Below are 14119 nucleotides of genomic sequence, written 5' to 3' on the forward strand. Positions count from 1 at the left end.
CCCCTGTGGGGTGAGAAGAGCAGGATAGAAATGAAGATGATGATGATGATGATGATGATGATGATAATAATAATAATAATAATAATAATAATAATAATAATAATAATAATAATAATAGGCCACCTTACTGGAATCTGGCGCGTCATCCGAAAACATATCACACAGTCCTAAACACTTGGGAAGTGTTCGACTTGTGATTTTGTGATACGAAATCCAGCATATCTATCATGTTTGCTGTGTCATACAACGTCGTCGTGTCAATAATAATAATAATAATAATAATAAGCATTTGGAAACAATAGACATTGACAAAATTACGATCTGCCAACTGCAAAAGGCCACCCTACTGGGATCTGCACACATCATCCAAAAATACATCACACAGTCCTAGACACTTGGGAAGTGTTCGACTTGTGATTTTGTGAAACGAAATCCAGCATATCTATCTTGTTTGCTGTGTCATACTTATATAATAATTATAAGAGAGAACAAGACTATAAGAGAGAACAAGACTTGAACACAAATTACAGTTAGTGTGAATTTGTGAGTGTCTTTATCTAGAAAATGCATCCAGAATACAGATGTTTTGATGGAGAGAGGCAATACCATAGGAGATGGTTCCTCTGGCAGTTTTGTGGCTTGTAAGTGTGGAAACCTATTCTGTATCCACATGGTTTTTTGTAATGAGGACATAGATTTCCAGAGGGAAGGCAATCACAACAAGGTATTTCTTGATGCACCTTCCTCTTGGCGCATTTCTCCCTTCCGCCTTCTATTTGTGCCCCTTCAAAATCAACATCACTGTTGGCAACATGACCTCTGTTTACAATACAGTAAATAAAATAAAAAATAAAACATGAGGGCCAGGGCATCCCAGTTCTCAGTGTTTATTCCACATTTATTTAGGTTAGCTTTAAGCTCATCTTTACATCTCTTGCTGTCCACTTCCATTTTCAGGATCAGGATCAACTTGAGAAACTGCAAGTCATTTTTGGTGTGAGAGAATTGGCCGCCTGCAAGGACGTTCCCAGGGAACGCCCAGATGTTTTGCCATCCTGTGGAAGGCTTCTCTCATGTCCCCAGGTGAGAAGCTGGAGCTGACAGATGGGAGCTCACCTCGCTCCCCGGATTCGAAATACTGACCTTTTTGGTCAGCAGTCCCGCTGGCACAAGGGTTTAACCCAGACATGGGCAAACTTGGGCCCTCCAGGTGTTTTGGACTTCAACTCCCACAATTCCTAATAGCCTCCAAGACTACAGAGTCTTTGATTTGATTTGTTTTGACTCCAAGCCATGTTTGAGCCAATTGATTTGTACATTGATATATTTACTTTCACAGCATATTACATGCCATTTTGGAGAGACTAAATGGACACATACTGTGTCTCTAACAAACTTCTAGTTGGAGTCTTGTTGATATATGTTTGATATATGTTCTATACTGAAAACTGCTTTTAAATCTGGATTATTGCAGTCTATAAATCTTTATACTCTGTAAGTTACTACTCTGTAAGTTATGACTGTGTGCCACTACAGCTGACAGAATTTGGTCATCAGTTGTATTATTATTTGTATTATTGTTAACATTATTATGTATATGATGCTCTAATATACATATTGTGTTCTATGTTTTGAACCTTTATCGTGGTGCATATTTTTCAGATATTTATCTGGAACTGCAAGCTGTTTCCAAGTAAAATAAAACAGAAGTCAAACTGGTATCGGCCCAAACACATGTTCAAATGGATCAGCTGTTCATCCCTCCTTTCCTTTTTAAAGCTGACAATGGGTACATCCACACAGTAGAATTATTGCAGTTTGACACCACTTTCAGTATCACATGGTTCAACCTTATGGAATTCTAGGAGTTATAGTTTGGTTGAAGGTTCGAATCTGGGGAGCAAAGTGAGCGCCTGCTGTTAGCCCCAGCTTCTGCCAACCTAGCAGTTCGAAAGCATGCAAATGTGAGTAGATCAATAGGTACTGCTCTGGCGGGAAGATAACGGTGCTCCATGCAGTCATGCCGGCCACATGTCCTTGGAGGTGTCTATGGACAATGCTGGCTCTTTAGCTTAGAAATGGAAGTGAGCACCAACCCCCAGAGTCGGACACGACTAGACTTAATGTCAGGGGGAAACCTTTACCTTTAACTATAGTCTTTAGCCTTCTCTGCCAAAGAGTGCTGGTGCCTCACCAAACTCCAAATCCTATGATTCCATAGTACTATTGACCCATGGTGGTTAAAGTGGTGTCAAACTCTGCTAATTCTACAGTGTAAATAAACTCAGGCACAGCCACATTTTAGAGCCTTGCCTTGAAAAGGAGGGGGAGATTTTTCACTGGGCTTGCTTTGCAAAGCTCTGATGAGTTTGGTGCAAGCTTTTCAGTTCTTCTTACTTTTTTACAAGGATTTTATTCCAGCTTTCAGTCTATTACCAGCAACAACTGTTTTATGCATCTGGCTGAAAAGTGAGAAGGAAAAAAAAACCTGTTTCTGCCCGGTTTCGAACCGGGGACCTTTCGCGTGTGAGGCGAACGTGATAACCACTACACTACAGAAACATTGACCCTTCTGCTGGCCCCTTGCAAGCCTCCCCTTTCCTGCAGCCAATGAATGGGCTCCAGCCATAGAAGCAGAGACTGAGAAACATGTAATGGCATGCATTGAGCAAACCCACTGGGCTCTCCCTCCTAGCAAAGCCCCTAGGAGAGCACTACACAGAAGAATTAATGCCGTCTGATGCCTCTTTAACTGCCATGGAATCATGGAAATTGTAGTTTGGTGAGGCACCAGCCCTCCTGGACAGAGAAGGCTAAAGACCTTGTGCAACTACAACTCTCAGGATTCCACAGCATTGAGCCATGGCTATTAAAGGGATGTCAAACTACACTTGTACAATTACAACTCTCAGGATCCCATAGTATTGAGCCATGGCTATTAAAGGGATGTCAAACTGCATTCATCCTACAATGTAGAAGAAAATGTTAGAAAACCTAGAAGGAACATAAAGATTACACAGAGAAAGGCTTCTGAAAGAGAGGCGGAGGGATATATAAGCAAAGAAAGGAGAAAAACGAGACAAATAAGGCAGCAGTGCACTCTGCATTTGTTGCTGTGTGCTTTACAAGTCACTTTAATTGCAGCTTGATGTCACTTTAACTGCCATGGCTCAATGCTATGTGGTCCTGGGAGTTGTAGTTTTACAAGTTTATATATAAGTGGGTTGCTGTGAGCTTCCCGGGCTATATGGCCATGTTCCTGAAGCACTCCCTCCTGACGTTTCACCCACTTCACTGAGCCCCCAGTGGCGCAGTGGGTTAAACCCTTCTGCTGGCAGGACTGATGACTTGAAGGTTGGATTGCTGACCTGAAGGTTGCTAGTTCAAATCTAAGCCAGGGAGAGTGCAGATGAGCTCCCGCTATCAGCTCCAGCTCCATGTGGGGAATGAGAGCTTTCCACAAGGATGGGAAAAACATCAAAAACATCCGGGCATCCCCTGGGCAACGTCCTTGCAGATGGCAAGTTTTCTCGCACCAGAAGCGACTTGCAGTTTCTCATGTCGCTCCTGTCACAAAAAAACCCACTTTTATGGCAGGCATCCTCAGTGGTTGTGTGGTTTGTTGGAAACTAGTCAAATGGAGTTTATGTATCTGTAATGTCTAGAGTGGGAGGTTCAGCCTCACGTTGATACCAAGCAAGATTCTGGAAAAGATCATTAAGGAAGTGGTCTGCAAACACTTAGAAAGGAATGTGGTCATTGCTAAGAGTCAACACGGATTTACCAAAAACAAGTCATACTGGACTAATCTGATCTTTTTTCGATAAAGTTACAAGCTGGCTAGATGCAGGGAACGCTGTGGATGGAGCATATCTCGATTTCAATAAGGCCTTCGGCAAGGTCCCCCATGACTTTCTGGCAAACAAACTAGTCAAATGTGGGCTAGGCAAAATTACAGTTAGGTGGATCTGTAATTGGTTAAGTGAACGAACCCAAAGGGTGATTCTCACCAATGCATCTTCTTCATCCTCGAAAGAAGTGACAAGCGGAGTGCCACAAGCAGGGTTCCGTCCTGGGCCCGATTCTGTTCAACATCTTTATTAATGACTTCGATGAAGGGTTAGAAAGCATTATCATACAGTTTGCAGATGGGGCCAAATGGGGATGGATAGCTATTCTCCAGAAGACAGGAGCAGAATCCAAAACGATCTTAACAGATTTGAGAGATGGGCCAAAATTAACAAAATAAAGTTCAACAGGGACAAATGCAAGATACTTCACTTAGAGAGGGAAAAAAATGAAATGCAAAGATACAGAATGGGGGCCGCCTGGCTCGACAGCAGTATATGTGAAAAAGATCATGGAGTCCTCGTGGGGAGGAAGTTGAACATGAGCCAACAATGAGATGTAGTGGCAAAAAAAGCCAATGGGATTTTGGCCTGCATCAATAGGAGTCTAGTGTCTAGATCCAGGGAAGTCATACTACCCTTCTATTCTGCCTTGGTCAGACCACACCTGGAATGACACTGTGTCCAGTTCTGGGCACTGCAATTTAAGGGAGACATTGATAAGTTGGAATGTATCCAGAGGAGGGTGACTAAAATGATCAAGGGTCTGGAGAATAAGTCCTATGAGGAGCGGCTTAAAGAGCTAGGGCACGTTTATCCTGCAGAAGAGAAGGCTGAGAGGAGACATGATAGCCATGTATAAATATGTGAGAGAAAGTCATAGGGAGGAGGGAGCAAGCTTGTTTTCTGCTGCCCTGCAGACTAGGACGCTGAACAATGGCTTCAAACTACAGGAAAAGAGATTCCACCTGAACATCAGAAAGAACTTCCTAACTATGCGAAGTTTGGCAGTGGAACTCTCTGCCCCAGAGTGTGGTGGAGGCTCCTTTTTTGGAGGCTTTTAAGCAGAGGCTGGATGGTCATCTGTCGGGGGTGCTTTGAATGCAATTTTCCTGCTTCTTGGCAGAATGGGGTTGGACTGGATGGTCCACAAGGGCTCTTCCAAACTTATGATTCTCTAATGCGACTAAACTATAAAGAAGAAACCCTCAATTGAGTATTATAAACCACATTAAAAAGAGAGGAAAATTCAAGAACCATTAAGTGTCTGTAAATCAACAGCAGAATATTTTAATTATGGCCCCATCTACCCTGCCATATAATGTAGTTCAAAACAATTAAACTGCATTCTATGGCAGCCTAGATGGGGTCACATTTTCAGTCCTTCTACTGCAGTAACAAATGTTCTGAATATATGGTGTTAGGGAAATATCCATTCCGGTGCAGAGGGAGAAAACAGACAGACAGATGATAGATTTCAAAGTAATTTACTGCTGCAAAGAATAATCACTGTGGTGACAGACCAACTGCAAAGTGCCCTTACACTGAGTGGCAGTTCAGTTTAGACCATCGAAAACATGCAAATGTGAGTATATAAATAGGTACTGCTCCGGCGGGAAGGTAAAGGCGCTCCATGCAGTCATGCCGGCCACATGACCTTGGAGGTGTCTACGGACAATGCCGGCTCTTCGGCTTAGAAATGGAGATGAGCACCAACCCCCAGAGTCGGTCACGACTGGACTTAACGTCAGGGGAAAACCTTTAACTTTTACAGACATGCGCAGTTGTAACTCATGATTTCATACACACTTCCTAACAAGGTGGCACTACCATATTTGGGGTATTGTTGCTCAATAAATGTCTCATGATTTACAAGAGTTATACAGAGTTCAAATGCCAGGCTCAGCAAGTTATCTAAAGTACAGAGATCAGCAACTTGTTCAAAGTAGAAAAATCAGCAACTTGTTCAAAGTACAGAGGACAACAAGTTATTTAGAGTTCAAGTAAGATTTCCTTGATTCAGCTCCTACAATGGTATAGGATTCATAATCTAAATATTATATACTAAAAGAATATATGAAATATCTAACATATAATACAAACTAATCATCACAAAAAAAGAATATCTAAAGATAGGAATAACTGACAGCCTTCTTTCTAGAAATTCTTACTATGTCATTTATTTTTGGGTCAATCTGTTTTCTAGAGGCAAGCATGCATAAAATGGCAACACAAAGATTCTTAAAACCAAATTGAAAATCTCTGCTAAATAGCAGAGCATTTCTCTCTTTTAAAAATATTTCAGTTTCATTGATGTTTTAATACAGATAAACTAATTCACACTGTAATAATCAACATCCAGAAAGCAAAATTTAAAGAAAAGTACTATACAATAAAAATCCCATATTCACAAGGGTTACATTTCTGACTCTATGGCAACTCCTAGGGGACTGACATTGGTGGCTCTAAGGATCTTTGGTGCAGTTAAGATGAATATATGGTTTCATCCCTAGAGCTTAAATCTTCAGTTTGTTCAGTTCAATCAGGGTTTTGAATTTAGATACAAGTTGTGTGGATCTGATGTCTGATGTTAAAATGCCATTTAGCCTTTCCCCAAACTCAGAGCAAGAATGCTATTGGGTTACAATTCCCATTATTCTGAGACTGCAAGGTAGATAATTGGAAGTGATGGGAATTGTCATTCAGCTCCTGGTGGTGGTGCAGTGTGTTAAAGCGCTGAGCTGCTGAACTTGCAGACTGAAAGGTCCCAGGTTCAAATCCCGGGAGCGGAATGAGCGCCCGCTGTTAGCCCCAGCTCCTGCCAACCTAGCAGTTTGAAAACATGCAAATGTGAGTAGATAAATAGGTACCGCTCCGGCGGGAAGGTAACGGCACTCCATGCAGTCATGCCGGCCACATGACTTTGAAGGTGTCTACAGACAACGGCGGCTCTTCGGCTTAGAAATGGAGATGAGCACCAACCCCCAGTCAGTCACGACTGGACTTAACGTCAGGGGAAAACCTTTACCTTTACAACCTAACATCTAGGGACCCAAATTAAAAACTAAAGAGCACCAGCTAATATATAAAAGAATTATAGTTGTCTCTCTACATCCACGGATTTTCCATCTATTCAATGGCCCGTTGTAGCAGCTCTACTGAACTGGTTAGAAGAATGGTTCCATTTTGATAATCAAAGCCTCATAGGTTTTTGAAGGAGCTGATTTAAAATTTGGCTTGCATGCATACCCACTTTATGAAGAAGTGGCGGAACACCCAAACTTTAATAAACACCCAATTAGGAAAATTCCGATGAGCACTTGGAACGAACTCTACTTCGGTTTTTTGAAGCATTGTTTCCTTTTTTCACTGAAGGTCTTTGCTCTATGCGTTTGGATATTTTTTTTCCCTGCGCATGCATCCTTTCATGATGAGTAAAGCTTTGTTTATATCTGAAACGCTTTCCGCACTCCATGCACTGATGTGCTTTCTCTCCCGTGTGGCTCCTCCGGTGTCTGGAAAGGTGCGAATGTTGACTGAAGCATTTCCCACAGGTGGTGCATTTATAGGGTTTCTCACCAGTGTGGGTACTTAGGTGGGCGTTAAGGCTAGTACTTAAGCGGAAGTTCTTTCCACACTCCATGCATTTATAGGGTTTCTCCCCTGTGTGGTGTTTTTGATGATTACTGAGACCTCCGCTATAGCTGAAGCTTTTTCCACATATTTGGCATTTATATGGCTTCTCTCCAGTGTGGATTCTTAGATGTATAGTAAGGTGTGGCTTTTGTCGGAAGCTCTTTCCACACTCTGGGCATGGATATGGTCTCTCCCCTGTGTGGGTTCTTTGGTGCACAGCTAGTTTCCCTGATTCCCGGAAGTTCCTTCCACACTCCAGGCATTTGTATGGCTTCTCTCCTGTGTGGAGCCTTCGATGCACAGTAAGCTCTTGACTCTGACTGAAGCTCTTCCCACATTCCATACATTCGTATGGTTTCTCCCCTGTGTGGACTCTTAGATGTGCAGAAAGGTAAGCATTTAAACGGAAGCTCTTTCCACACACCAAGCATGGAAATGGTTTCTCCCCTGTATGAATGCTTCGGTGGCCAGCAAGATCTCCACTGTTAATGAAGCTCTCTCCACACTCGAGGCACTTATATGGTTTCTCCCCTGTGTGGACTCTTTGATGTGATAGAAGGTTACCGCTTAAATGGAAGCTCTTTTTGCACTCCAGGCATTTATAAGGCTTTTCACCTGTATGAAGTTGTTGGTGTGTTTTCAGATGCCCGGCAACCGGGAAACTCTTCCCACATTCCAGGCATTGATATGGTTTCTCTCCACTGTGAATTCTTTCGTGGACAGTAAGACTTCCTTTGCACCTGAAACTCTTCCCACACTCTGTGCATTGATATGGTTTCTTCCCTTTATGTATCCTTTCATGTGTAGTAAGATTTCCTCTCTTGTTGAAACTCTTACCACATTCAGTGCATTTAAATGGTTGTCCCCCTGGGTGGGTTTTCTGGCGTGAGGAAACAGCTTGACTGGTATTGTTTTCAAACTCCATGGATTTCTATGGCTCTTGCTCTCTGCCGATTCTTTTCTGCCCAATAGTCACCTGCTTGTGGAGAAAAAAATATCAATTATTAAACATGTTTTATTTGTGGGCAGGACTAGCCTTGTTTAGGTGTTGTAGTGGTTTTATTACTGGGCTTGAATCCCCACTCAATGCAAACACTTCTGGTTCACCATAGGCTCAAAATGATTTGAAGGCATGAGAAACAAAAAAAAATGTAGTTATAGGATGGAAAAAAACCCTGAAAGTGAACATAATAATGCTTTGGAGTGGTATGAAGAATTGTTCCTACTGCCCATTCTCGGTCTGTTCACCTTTATTGCATGAACAATGTTCTAAAGTCACAACTTAGGGAGACAAAGATGCTCTTTACAGGTTGACCTCCCTTTATCTAGAGTTCCAAATCCAAAATAATACAAAATTGGTCACATGGGTAGTGTTTGCTTTCTGATGGTTTAATGGACACAAAGGTTATTTCATTTGCAGAATTATTCAAAATACTACAAATAATCTCCAGTATGCGTGTATAAGTTTTATATGAAACAAAAGTGGTTCTCAGCCTGGGATCCCCAAGTGTTTTCGCCTACGGTTGATATAATCTGATGCATTTATTGGATTAATGTGAAATTGAATACAGACTGGCTCTGACTTTTGGCCCAATGCTACTGGCCCTGTTGTAATGGTCACACAGTGTTTTACTGTTGTAAATGGGGTATGATATTGGTTTTTAAGTGTGTTTTTACGATCGTTTGTTTTACTATATTTTGTATTATATGTGGCATTAATCTTGCCATTATGTAAGACCGCTCTGGGTCCCCCTGGGGGAGAAGAGCGGTATATAAATTAAATAAATAAATAAATACAACTACCAGAAATCCCAGCCAGTTTACCAGCTGTTAATGGAATGTTGGTGGGCAGGAAAAGAGATTTATAGATGAGCTTTAAGCCAACCTTAAAAACTATGGCATAGACACTGAGAACTGGGAAGCCCTGGCCTTTGAGCGCTCTAACTGGAGGTCAGCTGTGACCAGCAGTGCTGCGGAGTTCGAAGAGGCACGAATTGAGGGCTTAAGGGAGAAAGATGACAAGAGGAATGCACGTCAAGCCAACCCTGACCGTGACTGCCTTCCATCTGGAAACCGATGTCCTCACTGTGGAAGAACATACGGGTCAAGAATAGGTCTCCACAGCCACCTACGCATCCACCGCCAAGACACTACAGTTGGAGGACCATTATGCTCAGTCTACGAGGGATCACCCAAGTAAGTAAGTAAGTAAGTAACCAGCTGTTAGGATTTCTGGAACTTGAAGGCCAAAAACATCTGGGGACCCCAGGTTGAAACCACCGCAGTGTATCCAAATTGACAATTTGAATGCAATGGTCAGTGTAGATACACATAATGCAGTCCAACGCAGTTCAATTGCATTATATAAGTATAAGGCCTCATCTACACTGCCATACAATGTAGACCAGGAATGGGCAAACTTCAGCCTTCCAGGTGTTTTGAACTACAACTCTCACAATTCCTACTGGAGGGCCAAAGTTTGCCCACGCCTGCTGTACTCATATCCAGCCCAAGATATCTCATTATACACATATATGCAAATACAGATATTAAAAAAATTAAAAATCTGAAATCCAAAACATCTCTGGCCACAAGTGTTGTCCATAATAGATTCTTAATAATATTCATCTCCATACACTCTGAAGCCTCTTGGGATTTTCTCATCCACAAATAAAAATATGAACAGATCCAAACTGGATGAAAAACAAAACAAAACAAGCTATTTCACTTAACATCCATTTCCCCCTTGCACCTGAGATCGTATGTGTTGTGAATATTGTAATGTGGGAAGGTATATGCCAAAGGATCCTATGGAGAGCCATTTGAGAAAACAGAGATACAACCGGAAAACAATTAAAATTCTATCTATCTATCTATCTCCGGTGTCGCATGTTATACAACAAATTTGACAGAAAACGTAGTTCAATATGCAGTAATGTTATGTTGTAATTACTGTATTTACAAATTTAGCACCAAAATATCATGATATATTGAAAACATTGACTACAAAAATGGCTTGGATAATCCAAAGGCTTGGATAAGTGAGACTCTATTGTACTATACGGTATAACCTGGAGGAGTAAAACAGTATACTGGTTTCAGTCTTGGACTAACCTATCCTGTGGAATTAATGCATTTGAGACCACCTTAACTAACATGACTCCATGCCATGGGATTCTGGGATTTGTAGTTGAGAGTAGTGCCAGGACTTTGGCAGAGGAGGCTAAAGCTCTTGTAAAACTACAACTCCCAGGATTCCATGGCATAGAGTATGGCAGGTAAAGCAGTATTAAACTGCTACAGTGCAGGTGCACCCTGTTAGCAAATACAGTAGTCTCACTTATCCAAGCTAAACGGGCCGGCAGAAGCTTGGATAAGCGAATATCTTGGATAATAAGGAGGGATTAAGGAAAAGCCTATTAAACATCAAATTAGGTTATGATTTTACAAATTAAGCACCAAAACATCATGTTATACAACAAATTTGACAGAAAAAGTAGTTCAACACGCAGTAATGTTATGTTGTAATTACTGTATTTACAAATTTAGCACCAAAATATCATGATATATTGAAAACATTGGCTACAAAAATGGCTTGGATAATCCAGAGGCTTGGATAAGCGAGACTCTACTGTAGGTCCACCCTGAAGGATTAACTTGGAAGCACCTAAGAAGTGCAAGGAAAAGGATTGTTTCCTTGTAAACCATAAAACAATTGCAATTGTTATGTCTGGTTCAATTCACATATATCAATGCTTTTTACCAAGGTCTAGCATCAATTGGATAAAAACAATTATTCCTCTCCCTCTAATTAGGACTTTATTTTTCTTTTCTTTTTGTTGTATCAACCTAGAGCCGTGAATGATGGGTTGTGTTGTCAAATTTCAAGGTTGGAGGGCTTGTAGTTTTGTCCGCTGCCCTGATGCCATCACTCTTTTATATATATAGATTGAATAAAATACATTTTGGGGGAGAGACCACCTTGCATTGAAAGAACCCCCCCTCCCCTGCTCCAGAGGGGAAAGTAAAACTAGCAAAGGAAGGTTTTCCTTTCCATCCACAGTTGCAACCTGCATTCCAGTCTTGCACCCAGCATTGCAATCTGTTCCCCAAGCATTGCACTTCATGCTCCTGTCAATCTCCCCACCAGGCCAGTCCTGCAGCCCCAGCAAGCCCAGCATGGCATCCTTACCTCCTCGTGTCTCCTCTCTGCCTGTTTTCAGCTTTCCCGCCTCGCCAAGGAAGAACCGGAAGCGGAAGCGATGCTCCTTGGATGGTTCTCTTCAAAGACTTCCTGGGCAAAACAATGCTTCTCTAGGAACCAGGATGGCCTCCCAGGTGCTTTGGAGGCGGACAAGGCAAGGAAACCCATAGTGGGTGCATCTCTACACTCTTATAGAATCATAGAATCCTAGAATAGTAGAGTTGGAAGAGACCTCCTGGGCCATCCAGTCCAACGCCCTGCCAAGAAGCAGGAAATTGCATTCAAAACACCCCCGACAGATGGCCATCCAGCCGCTGTTCAATGAATGCAGTTTGACGTGGCTTGCGTTGCCATGGCCCAATGCTATGGAATCATGGAATTTGTAGTTTTGGTGGGACACCAGCACTCTTTGGCAAGGAAAGACCTGGAAAAACTACAACTCCCATTATCCCACCGCATGTTGCCATGGCAATTAAAGTACAGTAGAGTCCCGCTTATCCAACCTCCACTTATCCAACGTTCTGGATTATCCAACACAGTCAGCCTTTTAATAGTCAATGTTTTTGTAATCAGTGTTTTCAATACAGTGCGATGTTTAGGTGTTAAATTCGTAAATACGGTAGAGTCTCACTTATCCAACATTCTGGATTATCCAACACAGTCAGCCTTTTAATAGTCAATGTTTTTGTAATCAGTGTTTTCAATATAGTGCGATGTTTAGGTGTTAAATTCGTAAAAACGGTAGAGTCTCACTTATCCAACATTCTGGATTATCCAACACAATCGGCCTTTTAATAGTCAATGTTTTTGTAGTCAATGTTTTCAATACATTACAATGTTTTGGTGCTAAATTTGTAAATACAGTACAGTAGAGTCTCACTTATTCAAGCTTCACTTATCCAAGCTTCTGTATTATCCAACACAATTGGCCTTTTAGTAGTCAATGTTTTTGTAGTCAATGTTTTCAATACAGTGCGATGTTTTGGTGCTAAATTCGTAAATACAGTACAGTCTCATCCAAGCTTCACTTATCCAACGTTCTGTTTTATCCAAGGCAGTCTGCCTTTTAGTAGTCACTGTTTTTGTAGTAAATGTTGCAATGTTTTGGTCTAAATTCGTAAATACAGTAGAGTCTCACTTATCCAAAACTCGCTTATCCAACGTTCTGGATTATCCAATGCATTTTTGTAGTCAATGTTTTCGATACATCGTGATATTTTGGTGCTAAATTCGTAAATACAGTAATTACTACATAGCATTACTGTGTATTGAACTACTTTTTCTGTCAAATTTGTTGTATAACATGTTTTTGGTGCTTAATTTGTAAAATCATAACCTAATTTAATGTTTAATAGGCTTTTTCTTAATCTCTCCTTATTATCCAACATATTCGCTTATCCAACGTTCTGCTGGCCCGTTTACGTTGGATAAGCAAGCCTCTACTGTAAATGTTGCAATGCTTTGGTGCTAAATTCGTAAATACAGTAATTACCACATAACATTATTGTGTATTGAACTGCTTTTTCTGTCAATTTCTTGTAAAACATGATGTTTTGGTGCTTTATTTGTAAAATCATAATGTAATTTTATGTTTAATAGGCTTTTTTCTTAATCTCTCCTTATTAGCCAAGATTTTTGCTTATCCAATGTTCTGCCGGCCCGTTTATGTTGGATAAGTGAGATTCTACTGTAATGCCAAACTTTACTTATCGTGTCAGAAGCAAATTGAGAATGCAGTTATAATGTACTAGCTGTGCTCGGCCACGCGTTGCTGTGGCGAAGTCTGGTGGTATGGGAAATAAAGTATTGAGGAATTGGTGGTCGTTAAGGTAAATGTTTTCCCCTGACATTAAGTCCAGCCATGTCTGACTCAGGGGGTTGCTGCTCATCTCCATTTCTAAGCCGAAGAGCCGGCGTTGTCCGTAGACTCCTCCAAGGTCATGTGGGATGACTGCATGGAGCGGCGTTACCTTCCCGCCGGAGCAGTACCTATTGATGCACTCACATTTGCATGTTTTTGAACTTCTGGGTTGGCAGAAGCTGGGGCTAACAGTGGGGGCTCTCTCCGCTCCCCCAATTCAAACCTTTCGGTCCAGAAGTTCAGCAGCTCAGCGCTTTAACACGCTGCGCCATCAGGGGATATTATTTCCTAAAGGTTGTGAATATACAATATTTCTGTTTGGTTTTTTTTTTGTCTGTTGGAGGCAAGTATGAATGCTGCAATTAGGGAAAAATGATTAGCATGTAATGGCCTTGCAGCTTTAAAGCCTGGCTGTTTCCTCCCTGAGTGAATGTTTTGTTGGGAGGTGTTAGCTGGCCCTGATTGTTTCCTGTCTGGAATTCCCTTGTTTTCAGAGTGGTGTTCTTTGCGATATTTTATGTGCTTCTACTGTCTGTGGCCCTGAGAAAACAGAGGATTTGCCAGACTTTG

General features: G+C 41.5%; 1 protein-coding gene and 1 non-coding gene across 2 annotated transcripts in view; both read right to left on the reverse strand.

The window, feature by feature from the left end:
- Window positions 1–2489: 2489 nt before the first annotated feature.
- Window positions 2490–2562, reverse strand: trnav-cac (transfer RNA valine (anticodon CAC)). The gene has a single exon. It is a non-coding gene; the product is annotated as a tRNA-Val (tRNA).
- Window positions 2563–5319: 2757 nt separating this feature from the next.
- The window catches only part of LOC103278105 (zinc finger protein 883), a 29573-nt gene continuing 20773 nt past the window's right edge, over window positions 5320–14119 (reverse strand). Inside the window, exon 3 of the mRNA XM_062973561.1 lies at window positions 5320–7906. Coding sequence (XP_062829631.1) covers window positions 7147–7906 — 760 coding nt within the window. The 3' untranslated portion in view covers window positions 5320–7146. The remainder of the gene's footprint in view (window positions 7907–14119) is intronic.

This window comes from Anolis carolinensis, chromosome 2 (assembly GCF_035594765.1).
Source record: "Anolis carolinensis isolate JA03-04 chromosome 2, rAnoCar3.1.pri, whole genome shotgun sequence".
Taxonomy (NCBI): Eukaryota; Metazoa; Chordata; class Lepidosauria; order Squamata; family Dactyloidae; genus Anolis; species Anolis carolinensis.